We start from the raw sequence: 22,859 nt of genomic DNA, 5'->3' as shown, positions 1-22,859 counted from the left end.
TTTCCTTTTTCAAGCTTTTTATATATTATAGGTGATTGTTGTTAATGTGGGCGGTTATTTGTATCAATAAGTTAAAAAAAGGACTCGAACATTCAGAAATATTATAACAAGATCTATATTTACAGATGAAGGAGAAGAAAATCAAGAAAATAATAAAAAAAGACAAGTCCAACTGTAGAAAAATTAGTTAATTAAGAAACCCTTTTTCAACAACAAATGTGCAAAAAAATTGACGACAGGAAGTTTCAAGTAAATAGTGAAAATTTTACTAAGCAACAAGAAGCTTCAAAAGACATTGAACTAATTAGTTTTGCAATATGGCGTGTAATTATTTGAAAATTATAAAGAAGAGAAAAAGAGTCAATGGGAAAAAATTATCTCATTTTTAATTAGTTCTTTTTCGCTCTGTCTTGTTAACTTGTGTTGCACTACAAATTGCTACAAATTTTTCCACAGTTGTGATTCTCCCCCAAGAAAGTTTTCTCTGGAGAGGAAATTCGCACTATTAGAGTTTATTTGTTCACTTTATTTTCTTATGTGTCGTTTATTTTGCCAAAGAAAGTTGAGAGAGATATTTTAAAGTGGCTGCAGATGGCACTGATGCACAATTTTAGCGCCATCTGACTCAGTCACAATTTTTTTAACAAAATTTATTTTTAATATAGAACTAAATTCAGTACAATAACTGGGATTGGTTATTGCAATAGCAATAGTTGCAATGATTAGTTAAAATATATCTAATTTAGTAGATCATTGTAATGTTGTCTATGAATTTTCTCACGCAAAAAAACAAGATACTAAACGGTACTTTATGGTCGTTTCTCTATTAAAAACTTAATGGTTTAGAAAAGATTAAAAAAAAATAAAATCTTTTAAGTACTTTTTCCTTAAATTACATTTATGTTTTTTTTTATAATGAATTTTTCGATTATAATGATTTTTCAAAAGGTTTTTAGTAGTGGCGGATAGTTGTCACAAAGGTGGCGATAAAGTGGTGATACTATTTACGTATGAGAAAAACTTGGGTAGCAGTAAACATGGGATAGTTATAAACACTGATTTTTCTGTCTACTGTAACTTATATGTTGACTACAAGGATCCATATACACTGAGAAAAAAAGAGGGTGCGATTAACATTTTTTCCTCATAACTTTAACACTTTTTAAGTGTAAAAATATATCAACATTTTTTAATGCTAATTTTACACCTTTTTTTGAGTAAAATTAACATGAAAAAAGGTAAGTTTAACCCCAAATACACCTAAAAAGGGTAATATTTACACAGATTTTGGATCTTACACAGATTTTGGTGTAGATACTACACTGAATGAGAGAAATCCGAAAAAGTTAAAATAACATTCCGGAAATGTTAATTTTACCCTGCAGTATTGATCCGATATCGGTGTAAATATTACCCTTTGTAGGTGTATTATGGGTTAAAGTTACCCTTTTTTCATGTTGATTTTACCCTGAAAAGGTGTAAAATTAACATTAAAAAATGTTGGTATATTTTTACACCCAAAAAGTGTTAAAGTTATGAGGAAAAAAAGTTAATCGCACCCTCTTTTTTTTTCTCAGTGTATAAAGTCATATAGATCTCGTCATCTGAAGTCTAATATCTAATAAAAAAATACAATGTCCAGAAATACCCCATATTCATTACTACCCCAGTTTCCCCTACATTAAAAAATGCTATATTGAATAAACTTAGAATTATAGCAACTTTATCCACGACTATGCTTCTAATTTAAATGAATTTTGTTATCGATTTTCCGTCAAATTATAAACAAAAAGCTTTTAAACAAATTAAGCTTTGTTTTTCAAAAAACGACTAAAAGCCAGTTATTTCTGGATATATTATGAAATGGATGCTAACTTTACTTATAAACGTATATTCCATTTATTTTTAATTAGGCGACAAATGTTAAACTGCAGATTGTTGATTTTTCTTATTAGAGTGTATTCATATTGCAAATTAAAGCTCCAGGTCAAAAATGCAGTTTAATAAGATAAATATGTATTTAGCAATGTTATCTGACATTGAAAGTGTTTTTCCCGTGGACACACCTCCTTGAATTTATCTTCAAATACATTCATTATCACTCTTATCTCATCTACAAAATTTCACCCTCACTTCAGTAAGTTATTTCATTGAATTAAAACGCCCACACTATACTTTTTCCCAACAATTGAGTCTGAAAATAGAAGAACATGAAATTGACTCTCTAATGGGTCAATTTCACCCTCGAGATTCGTTTTGTTCGTCTCTCAAAGAATAAAAGTTTAGAGGATATAACTCTGTCAGCGAAAATGTCTCCATGGGGAATTGTGTAGGGTTGAAAATATCTGATAAGATAAAATTTATCATTCACACTTAGTATTTTTTCTATATATATGCATATTTTCACTGTCAATACACCTCCGCGACTTTCTCTTTCTATTTCTTGAAATCACAAATATATTGTATGTGATTCTCAATTTTTTTTCTTGCTCTCAATTTCCAAACAAGAAATGCCGAACAACATTCAACACTTTTTCACTCTCACCTTCTTCCATTTTTTATTGTATTATTTGGTTTAGCTTCTTTTTCCAGGAGGATAGAGAGACATTTTCTTACAGTCCGTAGAATTGTGGTCGTTTCAGTGAAATTATGGGAAATTGTTTCTTTTTTTTGTTCTAAGTCATTCCTAATTGCTCGAAGTCTTGACAAGTAAAATTTAGATGATACAGCGCAACTTCAGTTGTGTCAATCGCCGGAGTGTCAACTGGTTTTTAACTGTTCGAACTCCAAGAGAGGGCAGTTTTCACAATCGACTTTTTTTTCAATTTCTCTCCATCCTGGCTGCTAAACGGTAACAGATAATGACTTTCGATCTTCAGTGACCCTCCACATTCTCTATCTATCTAACTTACCCAAATTTTCCCATACCCCTTCTACCCTCTCCAACATCATGTTTTTTAACTTTGCAAAAAATTGGCCCTGGCGATTTCGTTCATTTTTGGAAATGTTTTGGAGGTAGTCCAGCTGAACATTTCGTCCTTTGACACCTATTACCGAAAAATTCGCCATCTTGAATTTTTTTTTTTTTTTTTTTTTTGAAAGATCTTGAAATTCTGAACCCGACTGCATCGGTCACAATCGGTGATGGATCGGGAAAGCAACGGTAACAGTTCTATTTTAAAAATCGATCGCCCAGGAACGCCTTCCTCGCAGTGTGTAGGCGGTGCATTTTTATTACGTTATATCATAGTGAAAATGTTAAAAATTGAATTTCTTGCTACTTATTTTTAACCTATTCAGTCAATGTACTAGAAATACTTGAGATAGAATGTTCATATTTTGGGATTAGTTTCGTACAGATTAATAGATGAATTTTTTGAAAAGAAAATTTATTTATCCATTATGAGGACGCGGGGAGTCGCCCTCAAACACGCGTCTTAACGATCACTGAATTTAAATTCTGTACATTAATTCATTACAAACACTATTGATTTAGATAGAGTAGGGTAAATTAAGCTAATTCAAAACCTGCTTCAAATGGAAATTTTTAGCTACTCCAAATGGAAACGTCACTGTTTTCATGATAAATACATTACTAAATTTATATTTATATTATTATACCACAGTTTCATTATTTAGTTAATTTTGCTCCAAATAAAGCAAAAATCCATTCATATTCACAAATTTTAATTTGTTAATTTCTCAGAAAAATTAAAAGTGTACCTTTTCACCATCGAATTTTTCATCGATCGACCATGTTTTCCAATGAAAAACACAATGAGGTGACTGTTGTTTATTCATTTAGTTTAACATTTATGTCATATTTCTGGCTAATTTTAGTTAAATTAAGTGCTAACTTTTATTGTTAACGGTACGTGAAGTTTTCAAATGAAATAATTACCTATTTCGTGAAGAAAAAGGGTTTTTCTGAAGTGTCTGCAAATGCTTCAATAGGAAACTCCGGAAATATGATTTTCTTTAGAGAGATTTTCTTTAGAGAGATTTTCTTATTGTTTTATATGGGAAAGGAGAAAGGACCAGGAATAAGGACACTCAGGAGCAACTCTCACTTCCACTTTTCATTTACACTGTTTGTCTCCAATTAGGAACTTATCCTTGTCTCCATTTGGATTAATATTTTTCCAATAGAAGCATTTTACACTCGCGTATTTTTCTTGTATTTAAGAAGTTTTCAAATTATATCTAAAGAATTTTCACTAAACAGTAACATTTTAGAAGAGTCAAGGAGCAAATTTATGTAATTCTCTTCAGAAATATATGAACTTAATGTGTTGAATCTTCTGTCAAAGTTAAAGCGTCTGGAAATGGTCTTGAATTAGGACATTTACCCTAATTATCCAAGAAAACACATTGGCAACCCGAATTCAAATCAGGAAGGAGGGTGAAGGTCAATTTTAACAAATTCGACGGGATGTCGAATTTTCCGTCCGCCATTTTGAGCAAAATTTTTGCATGACTTCACGCAAAGCATCAAAAGAATAACAAAATGTATTTAAAAGCTTTGTCGGGGTATTTTTCCAAGTAATTGAAGGACTAAAAGTAACTAAAAATCCATTCCCGTCAGAAATTCGAATATCAATTGCCCTTGAATAAATCATCTAAAATCACTCAATTTGCGTATGATGTATAATACTATGGTAAGGAATGGATTAATGAGTGATGCTCAGAACCTTGCACATAGGTTATCGTCTTTGCTTTTTTTGAAATTATTTTTAATACATTCAATAATGATTAGAAATATAGACATTGCTTTTGGTAATATTTCGGACCTCTTGATTCTGATGGTTCCTTGCCCTTCCAAAATTCTCCCAAAATCCTTTTCACGCGAAGCGACAATTTTGTAATTTTTTGCATTGTATGATCTCTAGAATATATGAAAAACTAAAAATTCATGGAAATTTAAAGGAAAAAAAAACGTGGCCAAAATTGCGAGCTTCCCGAAATTTGGTACAGTTCCCCTAAAGGGTCCAAAAATACCTAGTTTATTTATTTAGAGAGGAAAACAATAAATGTACTTTAAATTGGTATAAAACAGTGGCAAAATATGTTATTTTAAGCTATTAAAAAGAAACGAGAGCAAATTGGGACTTGAATTGGTTTACAATCCAATAAACACCTCCTTATGTCACTTCAGAAGCCTACATGATGTGGTAAAAATACCGTGTGGCTGTAATGGACTGTCATAGAGTGTATGTATCGTGTCACATTATATAGAGTACATTCCGTATTTACTCCTAAGTCTTCAACATTTTTCAACATGCAAAATCTCTCCATTTCTCCCTTACAATGAAAATCTCCAAGATCACTCCCAAGCACCATAAAAATTGCCAATAATTCAATAAGAAAGTAAGGATGGCGGATTCTGCGGAGGGGTACTGTTTCTAAGTATTTTCTTGCCTGTGTAAGGGTATATTTATCGATTTTTCACCCACATGATGTTTTCTCGGGTGCTTTTTTTTGTTGTTTTGTGCTTCGAAGGCGAAAGTTGCACAAAATGAATTGGACTAAGAGTATGATACAATCTCTGTAAAGACAATTGAATTTAGTGTCAGTAACTTTTTCCGTGAAATGTGTTAGTGAACTCTTTGGACCACAATCTTGACTCAATGTTACTCAAATTAATTTTCTATCAATTTTCACATAACATTCAATTTTATTTTATGTCTTCAAACATTTGAAGAGAAAAGAAAAGCCACAATTATCAAAAGACATCAGACTTTGATTCCAATCAATTGATGACTTTTCTCTCCCTCTCTCTTCTCAGCATATAATTTATGCAAATTTAATATACTGCTAGAAAAGTCTCAATTATGAGTCAGATCAAAAATTTCTCATATTCAATGTCATTCTCACTTTGTTCAATTTCTTTGTCATGTCGGAATGCTTCTTTTTTTTAAATAATTTATACTTCCTGTAATAGAAAAGTCGATTAAATAAAATGAACTAGTAAAACTTTATAAGCCATAATTTCTGCAAAAAAAAATACGAATTGCAATGTTAATTTGACGAAAAATGCGGACTACTCTCTATACAAAGAACAACTTTACTAAATCATGAATATTTTCCAGAATTTCATGCATAAAAGTTCATTTGCACCTCTTACCGAGTTATTTCAACGTAAAATTTCTTCAACTAAAAAAATCTACTTTTTACCACTTACACATTTTCAATGATACTTCAAACTCCTCTCTGGTTTGATATGTATTCCACGAAAAAAAAACTTTTAAAGTGGGATTTATGGGAAAAGTAAAAGTTTTTTTTTGCATTTCTTTGTACAATGGATTAATCGGTGGTCTTCAGCTGAAAATGCATTTTTTTTGTCAAGTTAAACTCATTTAGTAGTGGCTCTTGACGACTTCAATTGAACTGAAATATTATATTATTATTTAAGAATTAGAAAACAGAAAGTACGTTTGGAAAATACGGAGATTGGATAAGTCAGAATTCAAAAACTAAAAATGTCGGTTTCATTTGATCGATTTTTGATTAAATCAAGCCAAATTTAAGGATTTAGTAAAAGGCTACAACTTTCTACAACATATCAAATTCATCATAAGAACGATAGGAGGCGCTTGAATCACAAAGCTGATGTACCGATATTAATTATTCATTCGATTCCGGTTTAATTTCATTATCATTCATCACAATAATTTTGTTTATTTTTATCTTTACTTGACTAACACTTTAAGTAACTTATTTAGATCTTAATTAGTTCTTAACACAACAACTTAATTTTAAGGAAGTTTAGAACATTCAACTCATTCAACTACTTAAAAAAATATATGAAAGTGATACAACCGCCAACGCTTTGTGGCGAATAGCAAAATTACCATGACACGACTCAGCCTTTACACTAAGTACTTAATTAAGGTCTTTGTAAAAGCCCTTAATTATGTACTTTATATTAAGGACATGAAAAATATTTGCACTAAGTAGTTAACTTTATGTTTCTAAAATATTTTTTTAATTCCTCATTGTTTTTTTATTTCTGGAAAACTACTAAAAAATAATACTTTCAACTAGGGAAAAGGACCATGCACCTTCCTCTAGTTCTTGAAATATAGGTGCGGTGAGTCACATTTATTGAAAAACATAGAATAAAATTTAGTATGAAGCATGGGCACTTGGGCACTTACCTGGTTGTTCGAGCACGAGCTTTTTTGCAAACTTCAGCTGTTGCCAGACCCGTCAAATAATTTCGTGAGATATCTTTAAGATTTCTGCAGAAAATTTCAACACTTCTGCTGAAAATCTGCCAAAAAATCTGTAGATATTCCTACGAATTTTATTTGGGCTTGGGACAAAATTCGTCAGAAATTTTTGCAGATTTTCTGTCGAATCCTGGTGCATACTCTGACGAATTTCTGTAAATATTTTGTCGATTTTCTGTAGATTTTTATCTACATTCCAGACTTTTCAGACAGCTGTGTCTGAAAATATGGAATATTTTTCACTGAACTTTGCAAAATTCAATAGAGTGATTCTTAGTGATATCACAGTGTTTATATAAAATGAAGAATTCTGCGACGCCGTGTTCTAAGTAGAGAATAGTGAAGTGAAAACTTTAAACTGAGTGTCGACCTAAATTTCGTGTTTCTGTATCATTTCATGGGCGATTTTGAAGAAATTAGTATTTTTGTCTTGAATCTTTTTACTCATCTAAAATGTTTAATCGGTAATGCTTGTTAATCAGAGCATACCATTTCCTTTGTAACTTCTACAGTTTCTTGATAAATCAACAATATTTTTGTTGAGACAATGGAGATAATGCAGATTTCCTATGCAGAAATTCTGCCGAGAATCTGCAGATTTTCGGAAGAATGTCTGCCGAAAATCTACAGAATTTCTCTAAATGTACTAGAATATACCGTTACAATTCAAAAAACCTCCGAGTAAAATCGGCAGGTAGAGCAATGATTTGAAGGGGATTGAACTATTGCTGCCCTCAAATCCATTAGATGAAGTATTTCAATGAAAAATCGATAGGAGGATCAATTAAAAAATAATAATACTGAAAATTTTGTAACATGTAGACTCCATAAGGTTATGGGACAAAAAATGTCTTAAGTAAGGGCTTAGTAGGTACTTATTAAGGACTTTTTTATATGAACAGGGGCATGACATTTCCTATATGTTTCCCAAACGTTTCTAGCGCGCCGAAACAACTTTTGAGTTTATTAGCTGTTTTCTGTAATTGTAGAATGAATTAACAAAAAATACTAATACAACATAAAAGCCAATTTAATAACGAAGAGGCAACCGAAAACCCCAAATTGGCAACCTACATAGTTTTGAAGATATCTCGTGAGATGTGTACGAAAACAGGAAAAACTTTACACTAAAACTGGTCGCATTTTTCAGAGATAATGTCACCCCTCTGCACTTACACAAAGCTCTTTTTCTATAAAACTGGAACTCATAATCATAATTCTTTTTTCTTGTATGTTTTAAAATTGTGTATACAGTAGGGCCTCGCTAAAAATGTTAAAATAATTATGATAACATTGGATGTCGCGTACTAAAAAACATAACCTAACTTAAAATCAGTGTTTTGAAATCAACGGTCGATAAATTGTGGACTATAGAACGATAGCGATGGCCTATAGCGGGGTTCTACTGTAGTCTCAATTCTTTCACCCTTTTAATTATAGAAACCATGGAAACAGTTCCGAATGATTTTTTTTTTAAAAATATTTTCTGGTATTATTATGTCTTTTTCTCGAGATATTAAAATCTAATCGTATTTTATACAATTTGCAAATGAGTGAGTCACAAAACTTGCATTCATTTTTGTTAGTTGTATTATAAAGGAAACAATTCCATTTGCGGGAGTGTTTATTTAATTCCACTGCTACTTTTGCTCAATTTTGTGAAAATAATGTTGAATGTACAAGTAAAATAGTCACTCTCAGAACCAAAATAAATAATGTCACTCTCGAGAGAAGTATTATATACTCAAGAGAAATCTAGGTGGAGGTAAGAGATTGTTTTCTTACTTTCATCACTAAAAATATCCTCAATTTACAATCTCTTCTAACCGAGTGCGTTTAAATGGTTTAAAAATAGTTCGGCGGCGTTTGCAAAAGTTAATTGAGGTAGACAGAGTATGAGATGATATTTGTCGCCGGTGATCAGGAAGGAAAAGCATATGAGATGAAAAAGTGTGATAAGAAAAACGATGTTATTGTTTAAATGTCATTTATGGTGTGGGGGTTTCTTTGGAAAAACTATAGAGACATATCTATATAGAGCCTGTTTATTGTGCATTTGTCCTCCAAATACGATGTGAAGATGTTGGTATGCGAGAAACAAGTTGAAAATCATCTACTTGAAAAGTAGAAGAGAATTGCATACAATGTTTGAGATTGTGAGGGTTTTTTACTGGCAAAGTGCAAATAAACAAGTCAATATTGAAGAAAACTAGTTAAAAGTGGTTTTTCTTAAGCACCCATCAGTTTACGGCGGAAAAAGTGATGGGAAAGCGCCTCAGATTTGCGGAATGCTCGATCTTGTAAGTTTAACGCTTTAAATTTAATGGAGACTATTCGTGAAGAATCATACTCACAAATTTACGGCGTTATCACACTTGCACATTAAAATTTTAATATGATTCACATTAATTGTCGCTTGTAAGCGTCCAAATATGTTATTTGAGTCTTTGAGTCACTTAATATTTGGGGTTTTTCTATTTATTGATAAAGAAGTGGACTTAGCCTGCAAAAATATGTTTAAATTTACCTAAAGCATAAATATTTTTCACATTAGAAAATTAAAGAGAAAATCGCATTAATTTTTCGCATTAATGCTATAAATCAATTTATATCAAATTTTGCGGGCCAAGTCTACCTTTTTATCAACAAATAGATCAAATTTTGAATATAAAATGATTCAAACACACAAATTACACATATGGACTCTCATCAGCGACAATTAATGTGAATCATATTAAAATTTTAATGTGCAAGTGTGATAACGCCGTAAATTTGTGAGTATGATTCTTCACGAATAGTCTCCATTAAATTTAAAGATCATACAGCGTTAAACTTACAAGATCGAGCATTCCGCAAATCTGAGGCGCTTTCCCATTTGGATTTCAATATATTTTTGTTCCCCTATTCACAATCGTCACAATCGTAATTAAACCCTTTCATAGATCATTTTAGCATTTGTCTAAAATTTGCAAAGAATAAGACAAATTTTAGATAAAAATAACTTATCCGGTAATAAACCGGTTGAAAGTGGTTTATATTTGTCCGGGATTCCAAGATCTTTCAAATGAATTTATACTTTGCTAAAATTAGTTGAGAGTTACGTTCCATGGAGCTATTAAACCGTTGTCCTTGAAAAACTGTTATAAGGGAAGATTCAAGGTCGAGGGATCATGTTTTTGGATTAAAAGGGGAAGTGTGGAAAAAAAATTAAAAGACATTTTAATAATTATCCCAAAGTCGAGTTATGATTGAAATCCCTTTGAAGACCTCTAGTCGTTATAACAAATCGTTTGACTGCTGTTTCTCATAGTAGCGGAATGGATAAGGATAAGTATACCGTATAACAGTAACGTATAACAGTATAACGTTTTTTCCTCTCAAAATTTTAGAATTCTAAAATTTTATTAATATTAAGGGAGAAATCAAAGTAGGTCTCTCGAAAAACGGAGAACAGTAACAACAGAAAACAAATACGAAGAGTACTGGAAAAGTTTTCTCCGTGCTCTAAAAGTATTTTATCCCTTATTTTCCACAGTTTAACATATCCATTGAGGACTATCAGGATGTGGCAGAAGAGACAAAGAGAGCCTTGAATTTAGTCTCCGGAGAATCCATTCTTAGTCGCTTGCCGCTATGCGTGGAGATTTCTCTGAAGACAATTGAGGGGGACTCAATGGTTCTTGAGGTGTGGTACTTGGGACTGGCACAAGATCGATGTGATCCAACTCAGAGAGCATCGTATACAGTTTACAATCGTATGGCCATCCTCCTAAAGTCACTAATTTCAATCACACGCTCAACGCCAGCTTACAAACTGTCAAGGAGACAGAGTACTGACTCCTATCAAATACTCTACAGAGTTTATGTTGGAGATCCGGATACCAATTCCCTAGGTAAGTTTTTTTTTTGCAATTTTTCATTTGTATATTTTAATTAAAATTTCAGAAATCGTTTTGCAATCGTATCGAAATAGTTAATATTTTGTTTTATTAAATTTTACTAAGATATTATTTAATAAGGTACATTTTGGAAAGTCGGACACTTAAGAGAAAGAGTTTGACTTCAAGACTTTAGGAAATATTTTAGAAGTTTCTTAAGAATTTTTGTTTAAAAATTCAATCGAATAATAGAAACTGATGGAAATAAAAAAAAAGAATATCATATCTCAAAAGTCGGCGAAATTGGACTTAATCAGTTGTTGGATTTATGTCCGGACTTATGTCGGACATAGGACGGTTCCTACGGGTAATTAATTTTTTTTTGGACCGCAAAATATCCAGCGAATGAATTTCAGTAAAACTCACTTTATTGTAACTCTTAGTGGTCAAATGTGATATTTTTACACAGAAAAAAATTTTCCTCCTTTGGGAAATTGGAAAACTCATGGGTACTTTCGTCCCCAAAAGAACGAAAAGGAGACAAACTTCAATTTTCCAAAAGTCGATATTATCGATTTTGTGAATTTTTTTTGCGTGCCAAAGGACTCCTTTACGATGTTGATCACTAAAATCCTCTACACATTGCGAACAATATTCATAAAAAAATGCATTTTTGACAGAATTTTGACGTTTCCATCCACAATACTGCAGGCAATTTCCTTCAAAAAAGCAATTTTTGACGAAAATTGCTCCCAATGTGTAGAGACCTTAAAACAAGAAGAATTATTGACTGGTATCTTCTGGGATATGCAGGGCAATTAGAATTCACCATAATAAGGAAAAACAGGACAAAGTTCCCCGAAAACGATCTCCCACTTTGTCAAGTGTCATAATCGTCGGCCATATTGTCAAAAATGTCGCTCCCGCTTGGAATTTTGTTACAAGGTTGGTCTCAAAAAGAAAATGGCGGGAATTGGTGGGAACCGTTATATTTGACGTATAAATTTTTGAGGAGGAGCGTACTTAAAAAGTTTGAACAAGTTTTTTTTTGAAAATTTAAGAAAGATTTATTTTTAAAAACTTTGCAATTTGTAATTGTTAGTTATCATACTTATTGGCCACGAGAGGTTTTTTCTTATTCTGGTCTAGAAATACGAAAAAAGTCACAATATCTGCAAGGAAGCAGAAATTCGAAAATTCACGATTTTTAACCAAAAAATATCTTAGCTCAGGAGTTAATTGGGGTCCTGCAAAAACATATCCCAGATTTGAACATTCTTATAATATTTGTAATCATTCACAAGAATCGAATTTTTATCGATTCTAAATAGTCCAAATGGGTACACAAAGTCCCAAAGGAGACGAAAGAATTAAGGACATTTTTCTCTAAATTCCAGAAGAAACAGAGAATGTAACAACTCCCGTGTTAACGTTACGAACCTCATGAATTTAATGTATTTATTTTTCAAACGCTTCTTACCAGTCATTCTTTAATTATAAAATTCTTTTCCTTATTACAAGTCATTTTTTTAGCTCTTTAAACTTCCCAAAATCACAAAATATTGATTTATCTTTTGATGGAAATTTTAAATATTTAGGGTAAGTGTACAAAATATCGGCCAGCTTGCAATTTCGACCACTTTTTTGTTCCTTAAATTTCCACGAATTTTTAGAGATTATACAATGCAAAAAAAAACTGCTAATTTACAGGATGGGTAAGTTACAACAATTACTGAGCAAGTATCGATATTCTTTATTTAAAAAAAAATATTCGTCTACAACTTTGCTAAAAACAATTTTTTTGTCTTAATATCCTTTTCAAGGTCATTTTCGAAAAGCTGTTTTTGACATGAAAAGTCTGTTAGAAAAGGCATAAAAGGCAAGGGGTAACTCATTCCCGTTTTTTCTGACAAGGGTTTCGGGTTTCTCGGCGATGCAGACATTGGGTTTCTCGGGTTTCGCGATGCAAACATTCGGTTTTTCGGGTTTCGCGATGCAAAGAATGGGTTTCTCGGGTTTCGCGATGCAATTCTTGGGTTTCTCGGGTTTCGCGATGCAATTCTTGGGTTTCTCGGGTTTCGCGATGCAGACATTGGGTTTCTCGGGTTTCGCGATGCAATTCTTGGGTTTCTCGGGTTTCGCGATGCATTTTTTGGGTTTCTCGGGTTTCGCGATGCAATTTTTGGGTTTCTCGGGTTTCGCCATGCAATTCTTTTTCTCGGGTTTCGCGATGCAATTCTTGGGTTTCTCGGGTTTCGCGATGCAGACATTGGGTTTCTCGGGTTTCGCGATGCAGACATTCGGTTTTTCGGGCTTCGCGATGCAAAGAATGGGTTTCTCGGGTTTCGCGATGCAATTCTTGGGTTTCTCGGGTTTCGCGATGCAAAGAATGGATTTCTCGGGTTTCGCGATGCAATTTTTGGGTTTCTCAGGTTTCGCGATGCAATTCTTGAGTTTCTCGGGTTTCACGATGCAATTTTTGGGTTTCTCGGGTTTCGCGATGCAAAAAGTGGGTTTCTCGGGTTTCGCGAAGCGTTTCTCGGACAATTGACGAGGGTTTCTCAATATAAGTTACCCCTTTTGCATAAAAGGCGAACTGGAGAAAAGGAGCGATTAAATATCTCTTTGGGAAGATTTTTTACTACTTTATCCTATGTACCTACACTTTTTTCCGAAAACGATTTTTGTCAATTTTGGACTGCCTTTCCTAACTTCGATGGATCCTGGTTTTTCAAGGTCAAAGGTTAAAAAGATTCTAGAGAGGGCATTTCTGAACGGAATGGACCTATGTATGGGCTCGTTGGAAAGGTCTTGGAATTTCCTATAAAACTGAAAGGGAGATTTAATACCCCTTTTCTATTTTCCATATTTCTTGTTTCATTTCTTAAAAATCTTTTTCTCGCAAAAAAGGATTTAAAAAAAAATCGTAGTAAATTCCCAATAATCTTCTCACAAAATAAAAATCTTTAATTAGAATTCAATTTCTGTTGCAATGACGCAAATTACTTATCTTTGTCAAGATCAGTACTAGTTCTTGTTTATGCAGTTGCACAACCTATTACTATGTTTGTTCAATAATAATGTTTTTCAAAAACAAAAAAATCTACTAGAATTTTAAAAGTAAATCATTGCACTTGTTCTTACTCAATTAAATTACTTGAGAGTGGGTTTATTCCGGATTGAATAGCCGGTTTTTCAAAATGATTTATCATGGTTATATAGTTCTCATAAAATGTGTATTTCTTTCTTTTTGTGAAGTTCATTTGTTTGTTTGCTCTTTTGCCATTTAAATTGCTAAGCAATTCTGGGGAATGCATAAAATTAAATTGAATGTATTCTATTCTGGATGAATTGTTTCGACAAAATCCACATTTCATACTATGAATTTACTCTTCTGCTGGAAAATTTCAAGAGATGTTACATTTCATTTCAAGCGTATGATTTTTGTATTGGCATGAAGTGCAATGGAATAATTGGTATCAGGATGAGTGGTTAAATATTTGTAAGGCATCATCTTTTTTTTTAGTTAAAATGTTGTGTTTACATTAAAAAAGTTCAATGAACGATGGGGTAATTGTAGTAAATTAACTTGGCCACTATTTCGCTGTTTTTTTTTTTAATTTGTCTGTGTGTTTTGTGTTGCTTTGAATAAAAGATGATTGCCCTTTTCGATGGTAATCAAATGGCTCTCTGTTGTGGTGCACAAAAAAAAGAACATTTGCATTATGCTCAATCACTTTGAGCCACTTGTCATACAGAAAGAACGTGAACATATGCAATTGGATAAAATGCAGAATTTTTATTCACAAAAATATATATTTGTGTACCTCTCTGTTCTGTTTTTTCTGCAATTGTTTTAAATGAATTTGGAAACAATATTTGGAAAGATAGCATTTTTTCCGTTCTGTTTGTTTTCCTTCAGTTTTTTTTTTCCTCGGGGATAGAAAATATTAAATTACAGTGGTGTTTTTTTTTAATGTGCTTCGTCACAAACATTCAGCAGTAAAAGGTACAAATTGTTGATTATGCAAATCTACCGAGTAAATGTTTAATTAATGTTTGGATAAAGTGTTTGATGGAAAAAAAATGAAGAGAATAATGGTGGTTAGTGTTTTTATAAAGAGCTATAACACCTGACATTTTGCAATTTATCTCATATTTCTCCATCTGAATCTGTTCTTATTCTTTAATCTCACACAAATACTCAGGTGTGAAATAACATAAAATGAGTTGTACAAGGTGTTGCAATAAAAAAAAACATTTATTAGAATATTTAGTAATATTTTTGCAAGAAGGTACAAGAGTATATTTGCAAAGTAAACTCCACCCTGAAATATTATAAATTGATTGTACCATTATTGTCGAGCAAATAAACCATATCATGAGAAATTCAATCATGGAAAGGATTTGGAATGCTCCTCCTACTACAAAATCTATCACGCCCCAAATTAGCTTTGCAATGATTATGAAAATGTGGAAAGTTTAAAAAAAAAAAAGAATAGCAAAGAGTGTCATCATTTACGAACTTTGCTCGAACTCGAACTCGTGACTTAGCTTTTAGCTGTTTATAACCGGTTCTTAACCGATTGGAATCGGTTTAGGCTTGTCAGGAATTCCAAGACCTTTCCAACGAGCCCAAACATAATGCATTTCGGTTGAGAAATACACTCTCTAGAGCCTTTTGACCCTTTAACCTTGAAAAATCGTGATTAGGAATGATTCAACGGTATCTTCGTATAGCAGGAAGTGGAAATTTTGAGGAGTCAAAAATCGTACGATTATATAGGGTAAATGTACCAAATTTCGACCAGCTTGCAATTCCGGCCACTTTCTTCTCAAATTTCCAAGAATTTTTAGTTTTTGCATTACTCTAGAGATTATACAATGCAAAAAATAACAAAAAAAATATCGCTTCAACGAGCAAGACGATCTGAAAAACGCATTGGCAGAATTCCGGAAGGACAAGGAACTATGAGAATGAAGGTGGCCGGAATAGGCCACCAATGCTATGTCCATATTTTCATTCGTTTTAAAATGTCTTAAGAATGATTTTAGACAAAATAAAGACGATAAACTGTCTACAAGATTCAAAGCAACACTCCTTATAAGAAGAATTAATAAAAAAAAATCAACTTGTATTAAAAATAATACATAACAAACTTGATACATTGGCGCTTGCGTGCAACTATGCCGAAATTTGGAACACTTACCCTACTGCTCTCGTTTTGGAGCTTAATCAGAAAAAATAATTTGCAATCTTGAATATTTTCAAACCGTGTAAAATAGGATAATTTAGATACATTTGCAATTTGAAATTTAGAGATTACTGCCTTAGGTGTGCAGTAAATATATAAAAATGAGACCATGAAATAGAAGAAAAAGAGGAGCAAAAAGAAAAAGAACAACACTTCTTTGTGTTTTCTTTTTATAATTGCTCATCTGAAACTTATTAGGAAATTCAAAAGTCCCAATTAGAAATGATTGCAAATTATTCCATTTTAACTCTTCTTTTAGCTGAGATTCTTTACAATCTCTTTCCAACCCCTCTACGGCACAGCGGATAAAAATCGAAGCTTATGCTGGGTTTAGTGCACTTGACGGGAAATGGCTTCCCATTTTTTCTTGTCCTCATTTCAATAAACTTGGTATTTCTTTTACTTGGCGCCATCAATGGCGTTTTGAATTTTATTTAATACCACCTGTAATCAATTAGTGTTTTTTTCATTAATTTTTATGATATTTTAAAAGAATATTCAAATAATTTTCCATACGAAACTGCACAACCTCACCCGGATCAGTTATAAACCCTCAGTAGTTTCTAGTCATGTGAAGGAGATTAATGCCTCTCTGGAAACAGAGCGGAATTTCTAAAGCAAAACTTTTTCTAATATAGTAAAGTTTATCTTAATAAGAGGCGTTTTCCTGATAATAAAATTTGTGGGTGTAGCCAGATCACACCCACAAAGTTATTTTAACGCATGACGAAGAATGAGGGCGTGGCCTATTTTTCATTTTGATTCTAAGGCTTATGGAAGTAAAAAAAAATTAGCTCCCTTTCAAATTGTCAATCTATTAAATTGAGTTTCAAAATTCTTACAAATTTACAAATATTATACCTTCCTTTATTCATTTGACTTTTATTAATTATTACAATGAGTACAATCTGTTAAGTAAGAGTGTGACCGGCTTAATGTATAGAATAGAACAAAAAAAAAAAAGTTATATAAGAATCTGTCGTACTCATTGGCTCCTTTCAGTAATAACCTTTCGAACAGACAAAGACACTCCAATGCCAATTAAACCTATTATAGAATATCTATCGGAAGACTAAAATGCTAGTTCACGTACTCGTCGCTCTATCGCTGATTGTCCGCCATTTCGAATTTCGGTATTCATTAAATATTAAAATAAAATAAAATTAAAAAAAAATATCCTTTTAATGAACTTGCTCAGTTTTGTATAACTCGTCGATTTAAAAGTTGGAACTTCCAAGGGATTTTTAGGTAAGACCTCTCTGATATACCTTGCAATCGGTACAGAAAAAAAACATCGGTACAGAAGGTTATTAGGGGAAAGTACTGTCCTTTCGAACGTTCATGTCTTCGAATAATGTGAATTTTCTTTAAGTTTTCCTAAGAGACTTAAACATTTCTATTAAATATTAGTTAGGTTATTATCAATTATTGATAATTATGTGACAATCATGTGGAAATCCCTTAGGAAAAGTAAAAGAAATTCATATTATTCGAAGACATGAACGCTCGAAGGGGGAGTACTTCCCCTACTGAACGAAATGATTGAGATTCAAAACGTTTTACCACAGTCCATTCACCACTGTCTTTGATAATGGCTTGACCTTTTTGAAGCATATTTTTCAGTAAATTTTCAACATTTTTCAGTAAGGACGTTGAAATGAGATGAATCCGTCTTGTCAGATCCTTGAAAATGTACACTGTATTTCTTTGCACCATGTGCTTAATATTATATATACTCACATTTTCAATAGAATTTGCATCTGGTGACCATTTAGCTTTAAGAGTAACTATGCGTTTTTTGCAAATGTCTTTTAGTTCATTTTTTTTTATTTTACGATGGTTTTCACGAATTAAATTTGATTTTTTATACCTTTCTGAATTAATTTGACCATTTCGTGTGGCAATTTTAAGGTTGACTTTCGTTTAAAGAAATTAACTATTTGTTTATGTCCCGCGTCACTGTGCGTGTTATGCCACATTCTGACAAGTAATCAACGTCTTTCATCTCTTTAAATTACTTAATTCACTTAAAGACAAACAATTTTGGGGAAATAGAAAAAACCGAATCGTTTTGTGCGACACGTTTCATGCACTCATGGCGGATAACGTATTTTTGAGGTTCAAATTTAACGTCAACTTTTAATATTTTACAACAAAATGTCCACGATATACCATCTATTGGTTTACAAAAAGAAAAAATAGTATGATATTTGAAGTCAACTGCTGTTTATGCCGGTCACACTATTATTTAACAGACTGTATAATAAATTATATAGTAAAGAGAGGTAATTTAGATGCTTTTCATAGAGTGCGACTTTAACGCTTGTTTTCGGACTGATGAAATATTTTTTCCCATTCCAAATCAATAGAATTATTCTTTGTTTCATTTAGAATCATGATAGAAAAAGAATTTTAGCAATAATATTGAAGAAAATTAATAAAATTACGATAATATATGCGCAAGAACCTTACTGCGATGCTTTTTTCTAACTCCATTGAATTCGATCAAACTCGGATGCTCATTTTAAGGAAAAGTTTAATGCATAAAAATGAGAAGATATTATTTCAAAAACATTTTTTAAAAGTTTTATTCCATCAATTCACATTGTTAACTTTGACCCTGTTCTTCTGGCGACATTTTGGAATTTCTCCTTAGGTAGTACACTCAGTCCCGGCATTAAGTCCTTCGGGATTATGCACCTGACGGAATTATGCACACACAATTATGCAAATTTGCCTACCATCGGGAGTCAATTTATGAAATCATTTTTGAAATACGCCTGAATGCATACTATGGTGCGACGCGGGAAATTTGAAAACATTTTGCTACTTTTTCAGAACAAAATTTTAATTTCTTTTTTTTAAGGTATTTTTTTATTATTCTAACCATTTATTGAAGAACTCTGGCCATGTACTGTTTGTTATTGCATTTATATTGTTGAATTAGTTGAAACATTTGAATCTTTTTGTTTGAACTACTTTTATCGACTTTTACTCTGCGCGAAATTCGTTCAACGGTCAATTTATTCAAAAGAAAGCCCCTGTAGGTATGCAAATTTTCTCGATGCATAATGCCATTTCGCGCGTTTTTTTCGGTCCCGAAAATGTGCATAATGCCGGGATCTAGTGTATTGAAGTACTTTAAAGACTTTAAGGAATATTTTGAGTAATTAACATCTTGTCTATCCCTCAATGTATCACTCACTTGTAGACTATAGCATATTTTATCGGACGCATTGACTCCAGGAAAATGCCTTTAATCCCTAAGATGAATTTATCTTTTGGATTATTACTTAATATTTCCTCATCTTGTTCATTGTTCCATTTAACAGATTGGTATTTTTTTGTTGTATTAATCCAAATTTAATGAATGATTACTCAAGGGAGAAAAATAAATTCAGCGTAAATCATTAAATTTCTCAGTGAACAAAAAATCAACATTTTTTTCTCATCTGTATCTCTTTCTCCGCAAATTTATAATTTTTCTCTCTTTTATTTTAATCGCACAAAGATATGATTTTTATTGTATATTATGCTGTTCCACATTAATGAGAGTGTTGTGCCAGAAAATTATGACAAAAAAAAATTGCAGATAATTATTTTGCTTGAACAAATTTAAAAGATTATTAGAGATGAACCAGAAAGTCAAAGAGAAAGAATTAAATGATGTTTAGACGAAGATTTTTGTCTTTTCGGGGTCGCGTGGTGGAGATGAGAGCAGAAAAAAATGCTCATAATCTCTTTATTTCTTTCCTATTGTCAGGGATGATTAATTAAAGTTATCAGTGAGATATTTTTTTCGCTAAAAAAAAATTCACTGAGATGTAAAATTTTAGGGAATCTCATTTGCCAAGTCATTTGTAGAGAAGCATTTTTTTTCCATTATCTCGAAAAAGTCACAAAACTTTCCTCAAGGACTCCAAGTTGACTTTTCAATGAGAATTTGTCTAAATGTCAGTGACTTGGAGGTGAAAAATAAGAGAAAAAAAAAGAAAACACGACTTTTTTTTCCTCTCAATATATTTAGCTTCTGTATATGGCTTATAAGGAAATAATAAAGTTTCAACTTCCTTCTTCCATATCTAAATATAAACTTATAAATACAGTTTTTGTTTGCTAATCCAATTTTCACGTGGATTAAATGGAATTTACTTAATTTGTCTCATATCATATTGTTTATCGACGATATTTTATTTCCACGTGCCAATATATTTGTTCATTTAGCACCTCTCAAGAGTTCCCATTCAATATTCATTAGGAAAATTCCTGTTATTGTGATTTATAAGACACTTTACACTTTGCAGTGTATAATATTCTTCGAGTAAATCAACAACAAAAAAGAGACGAGTGATCTTTAAATAAGTTAGATAATTTATCATTCTTGCAAACTGCTTCAAACTGGAATCAATTGACTTTGAGGAAAGTACAAGAATGACTTGGTAAACATGATTTTTTTTGTACAATTTTTGCTGTATAGTTTCTAAGTCACATGACTATTATCTCAACTTAATGGAAAGTCATTTGGCAAAAAAATGTAAACAACTTTGAAGAAGAATTTTAAACGTGTTTCTAAGCAATAAATCGATCATAATTTTTTTTGTGTTCAAGAAGAGAAAAAACGTGATAAAAATCACGTAGATTTTCTGCGAAATAGTTTTATTTTCAGATTTCTGGGTAAAATTGTGGCAAAGCGTTCGACCTTTGCAAAATGCTGGAATTCATTCAACAGGACACTTCGTGAAATATTTTTCGCCTTCATTCTTTTTGGGGGCATACCGGTATTATTAACGACTTAAATTGTTTTAAAGATTAACCTTTCTAAAATTCCAAAATCTGATATAAAAAAGGACACATTTTATTTTCTTTTACTTCTTAACATTAAGAATTTGGCATCTATGGATAAAGTATTCGGTTCGAAAACATTTCGAGCCGTTTTCGAACATAAGCAAAAATAAAATGGAGAGAAAAGAAAGAGAGAAAAGAAGAAAAATGCTATATGATTGTTAACATATAGAAGGGTCTGCGATAACCAGAAGTGGATATCTCCTACAGTTTGTCTTCTATGTATACGACAAATTCAAAAAATATTATATAAATTTTATAATATTTATTTATTTTGATGTTCCGGACTTTTTGTCATTCAGTTTACAAATTTTTATAAAGTATGTGAAAAATGATACTTTAAACGCTTCAATCTTTTGTACTGGACCGGACTCGAATTTAGAACTACCACAGTCGAGTTGAAATTAAAAGTCGCTCCGTCCAAGAAACAAAAGCTCTTACAGATTGCACCTCATGAGCCCCAGAAACATGAATTACCGGTATTTTATCGAATTATTACAATTCGGAACCCACGCAGTCGGATTATAAGTTTCAAAACCTTTCAAACAAATTCAATTGTAGCGAAATCGTAGAGAATTATTCCCTCCTAGAGTGGTTTAACTTTAACTCTCTGGCCATAAGTATTTATATGGGCAAGATGTTATCCTGGTTTTACCTCCAAAACGCTTTTAAAATTAAATACTCAGTAAAAAAAACGTATAAAACCTACTCGAATTGATGTAAAATTAACTCTTTTTTGTTGTGATTTTGTTATGATTTTCTATTAACTATATTTTAGAATTTATTTTACTTCTATTTAGTATTGCAATATTCAGAAAAGTAGTTTCAACTTTTTTTCACAGGAACTCTTACCCATTTTTGTCCTGAAGTTTACATGAAAGAAAGAGTTATAATAATTCTTTTTTCTAGAATTGTTTTAGTTTAGATAACGCGTTCTAAGAGTTAAAATAACTTGTTTTAGGAGTTAAAATAATTATTTTTAAGGGTTTAAATAATTTTATTTCAAATCGCAAAATGGATAGAATTTGCTATTTCATGTTTATTCTTTGTTTTTTTTTCATTATATTTTTTAATTTATTTTTTCTTGATCTAGTGGTCCTTGGCTTCGTGACGCACTGTTACGCATATTGCCAGTTTATGTTCCATATAAACTTTCCTATTTGAAAATCATCTTGAAAATATACTTAAATCGAAAACACTTTAGCATATAATTCAGATGAAATGAAATTTTATATCGAAAAAGAGTACTATAGGGTAAGTGTGCCTAATTCCGGCCAGCTAGCAATTTCGGCCACCTTTTTTGTTCCTCGAATTTCTATGAACTTTTAGATTTTACGTACTCTAGAGATTATACAATGCAAAAGAATAACAAAAAATGTAGCTTCGACAAACGAGATGACGTGAAAAAGATATTGGAAGAATTCCAGAAGGGCAATAAACTATGAGAATGAAGGTGGCCGAAATAGGGCACCAAAGCCATGTCTACATTTTTATTCATTTTAAAATATATTAAGAATGATTTTAGAGTAAATAAAGACGGTAGACTCTTTACAAGGTTCCCAGCAACACTCTTACAGAAGAAAGAATAAAAAAATCAATTTGAATTTAAAATATTACATTTCAAACTTGAGACTTTGACGCTTGCATGCAAC

The 22,859-nt window shown here is 31.9% G+C and overlaps 1 protein-coding gene across 1 annotated transcript in view; it reads left to right on the top strand.

The window, feature by feature from the left end:
* Positions 1–22,859, top strand: part of LOC129801896 (autophagy-related protein 13 homolog) — a 73,454-nt gene that overhangs the window by 13,058 nt on the left and 37,537 nt on the right. Inside the window, exon 2 of the mRNA XM_055847331.1 lies at positions 10,768–11,125. Coding sequence (XP_055703306.1) covers positions 10,768–11,125 — 358 coding nt within the window. The remainder of the gene's footprint in view (positions 1–10,767; positions 11,126–22,859) is intronic.

Source organism: Phlebotomus papatasi, chromosome 2 (genome assembly GCF_024763615.1).
Source record: "Phlebotomus papatasi isolate M1 chromosome 2, Ppap_2.1, whole genome shotgun sequence".
Lineage (NCBI taxonomy): Eukaryota > Metazoa > Arthropoda > Insecta > Diptera > Psychodidae > Phlebotomus > Phlebotomus papatasi.
Note: the sequence above shows the minus strand (reverse complement) of the source record. Positions and strands in the feature narration are given on the sequence as shown.